The sequence below is a fragment of the Sitodiplosis mosellana genome, unplaced genomic scaffold (assembly GCF_009176505.1).
Source record: "Sitodiplosis mosellana isolate CC-2019 unplaced genomic scaffold, AAFC_SMos_1.0 Smas_scaffold_1686, whole genome shotgun sequence".
Classification (NCBI taxonomy): Eukaryota; Metazoa; Arthropoda; class Insecta; order Diptera; family Cecidomyiidae; genus Sitodiplosis; species Sitodiplosis mosellana.
In genome coordinates, this window is record NW_022596928.1 from 1,060 (window position 1) to 4,597 (window position 3,538).

General features: G+C 41.4%; 1 protein-coding gene across 1 annotated transcript; it reads right to left on the bottom strand.

Annotated features, from left to right (window-relative positions):
- Nucleotides 1-256: 256 nt before the first annotated feature.
- Nucleotides 257-3,532, bottom strand: LOC129571222 (bromodomain-containing protein DDB_G0280777-like; the record flags this gene model as incomplete). The annotated part of the gene is made up of 4 exons (XM_055450994.1): nucleotides 1,779-3,532; nucleotides 1,201-1,527; nucleotides 649-1,039; nucleotides 257-476 (listed from the first exon to the last, which is right to left on the bottom strand). Coding segments are annotated over exons 1-4 (2,654 nt in total), but the record flags the coding sequence as incomplete, so codon positions are not given.
- Between the last annotated feature and the right edge of the window lie 6 nt (nucleotides 3,533-3,538).

Consider the following 3,538-nt stretch of genomic DNA (forward strand, 5'->3'; position numbering starts at 1 on the left):
GAATGGTGTGATTGCCACTGTCCAATGGATGTAACATTGAATTTAGCCATGTACTACTCTGTTCATAATTGTAAAACAATTTGCAAAGAGTCTTGCCAAAGTGAATCATATCGCTGACGGTTGATTTCTCGATTCGAAATCAACCCATGTTTTTTTTCTGTCTTTTTTCCACTTATCTTACATATAAACGGTTTAGAAAGTGTGCTTAAGAGGAGAAAAAGAAGCAAACAAGACGAAAAATAAAAAGAAGTCTCACCTTTCACTCTCGTCGACCGATTGCCCGTCATCGGTGGCAGTTGCGTTGACTACTGGCATTTTTGTTGGTCCATCAACAGAAACCGTGTCTGGGTCATTGATCGTGTTGTTCACATTAGCATTTGTTACACTCGCATTCACGTTGTTCGTGTTGCCTACGTTTGGCGCAATATTCGAAGAAGACGATGTAATCACGTTACTTATATTTTGTGCAGCGTTTCCTAGTAACAACAACAAAATGCACACATAAATTTAGCATTTAATTGCATTAGATATTTAATTTGATTAGACTGAATTGAACAGAGATTTAATTTTTTTTTATTAATCTCAATTTCTGGCCACCGTTAAGTGGAAATAGAAAAGGTCAAAGTGTCAAATCACGGTATAACTCACCTGTTTCACTGCTTATCACATTATTTCGGTTCGGATTAGTCACAACAGTTTGCTGAGCTGTTGCTTGAATTGGATGCACTAGAACGGGTTGCGTTTGCTGAATCATTGCCGAGGACTGTGTCGGTTGTGTTGGTATCGCTGAGTTCACATAATTCGGCTGAAGATTCACATTCGATTGATTCACATTGTTCATTTGACTGGTCGCCTGTTGCATGACATTCGCATCATGTGTTGCTTGAATTCCTATCGAATATGGCACGGCAGCAACATTACTGGCTATCGTTTGATTTTGGTTTGCATAATTTTGATTTTGTGGCTGAATATGCATTGAGCTGCTCACGACTGATGTCGGTTGTGAATGCATTTGGGCTTGTTGTGAATGTGGAACTTGCTGCATTTGCGTGTGGAGAGAGAAAAAGGCACAAGAAAACAAAGAAATGGTTCAAAATCTCATTGAGTCCAATTCAGGCGATTTTTTCCAATTGGAAAACTCAGATTTGGCAATAAGAAGTGCGCAATAAATGTGAAAATGAGACGCAAATCGGAAATTACCTGCTGCGGAATATATCCTGAATGATTGACAGCCATTGGATTCATTCCCGACGGCATGTTCATGTTCAGTTCGATATTGTTTGGTAAATGTCCCATGCTCATGGCTTGTTGGTGCGACACATTCACCATTGTCGGGGGTATTTGTGATGCTATGGGAAGACCAGCCATATGAGTTCCAGTCGTCACAATGCCCTGCAATGCATTTGCTGGCAACGTTTGACCGTGTGGATAGCTCACTTGTGGCTGTTGCTGCGATTGCATTTGCATTTGTTGTTGCGTTGGCATGGCCGTTTGCGCTTGAAATTGCTGCTGATTGGTTGGCATTTGCTATTTTGTGTTGCGGGGAAAAATGGAAAGAAAAATCATATTCAGTCCATGAAACCTACCAATTTACACACTGATGTGTTTAGCTCTGTATTATATTTCGATATTGGATCATTCAATGACACATAAAAAATTCACTAATCTCGAGAAAGAATATTGAATTGTCATGATTCGCAACATTTCCCATACTGAATGATTTAGGTGATAAGGAAAAGTTCCAAGAAAAGAAAGAAATTATTGAAATGTTCAGTTACCTGTTGGTATTGACCAGAGAATTGCTGCATTTGCGCCTGATATTGTGGTTGCTGTTGTTGTTGCTGCATTTGTGGCTTTTGGTACACATTGTTTGAGTTATCTGTGGCGATTTGGTTGTAGTATTGCTGGGCAGCTTGTTGATTTTGGAGATTGTTCTGGTATTGTTGTTGGTATTGATGAATTTCGTGGATTTGTTGCATTGGAATTGTTTGTGTGTTGTGTGCACTTTGACTGCCGCCCATTGACGTATTCGAATATTGTTGCGGTTGTTGTTGCGGTTGTTGTTGTTGTTGGGGCTGGAAGTTTGGTAATTGTCCATGCGAAACGGCCATTTGATGTTGTTGGACCGCGTTCGGTGTGGCTTGAATTTGATGATTCTGTTGCATTTGAGGTATAACATGTGACATAATTTGGGGCGGTAGGCTTTGGCCTTGTTGCACATTATGTGTTCCGACTGGATGATGAAACGCGGCCACGGGTTGTGTTTGATGTTGCTGTGGCTGTTGCTGCTGTTGTTGTTGTTGTGGCTGTTGTTGTTGCTGCTGCTGCAATTGCTGTTGTTGCTGTTGCTGCTGGTGAACCTCTTGAACAGTGTTCGACTGTAACACAGCCGCCGACTGCATATTCTGATTGTTCACCACATTCGCGAAACTATTTTGCAACGGTTGTTGCAACGTCTGGCCCGGCGATGTGTTTTCATTGGCCATGGCCGGTGCACTTTGACCAGAAATCAAATGAGCCGCTTGTACGGCCGCATTTTGGTTTTGATTCGGCAACATTTCCGTTTGAACCGTTTTGGCCTGTTTCTTTTGTTTCGTCGTCATCGTTGTATCGTTAAAATTCTCTGTCAACACAACACCGCTATCGTTTGTTGCAACCGTTTTACCATTACCGCCGAAATTCATTTGCACTTGCTTCGCCGATTGATCCAAATAGTCCATGCACGTCCACCGTCCACGTTTGAACGGTTCAATACTTTCGATTTTGACCACCTTAAATCGTTCACTGCCTTTAATTTCGACACCTTTGTTTTTATCAACCGCTGTCGTAACACAATTAACACGAACGTCCGGCAATTTCTTGCCAACTTGATTGCTATTCACACAATTCGTTAGATCAGCTGACATATTGTTCTGCATAATGGGTATACCGTGCGCATATGCCGTCGCAAATACGTCGTCCTTCGAATACATGTTCGAGTCTTCGGAATAGCTAGGCGTTTCGTTTTCCATGTCGGTGACACGGCTATTTTCGTCTGTGGTATGAGATTCGTCTAAATCGTCCGCTGAATCTTCATCAGCACTGGTTCTGGTGCCCACGGTAATCGATGTGATTTGATAGGATGATGTTTTCGGTTTCATATCCATATTGATGTCGGGCAAAGTTACGAAGGCCGAAGTTGTGGTGGAATTTGTTTGAAACTTTCCATTATTTGTCATCAGCAGGGTTGCCGTAGGTGGCACAAATGTTTGCTGTGTATTATTTTGTAAATTATTCGAAATAGTTGTTGATCCGACACTGTTTGCAGTCAATCCACTACTGAAATTTGTGTTTCCATTTGCCAGCACATTACCATCAATACAATTGCTATTCATTGATAACCGGAGACTTTCGCTAGTCGTTCTCTGTACGACTTTTGCATTGGCTTTGTTATTTCGATGATGATGATTTACTGCTGTTGCTGCTGTTGTTGCATTGGTTTGCGAAGAAGACATAGTTGGCTTCAACGCTTTTAGTTTTTGTTGCCTTTTTTTCTTTC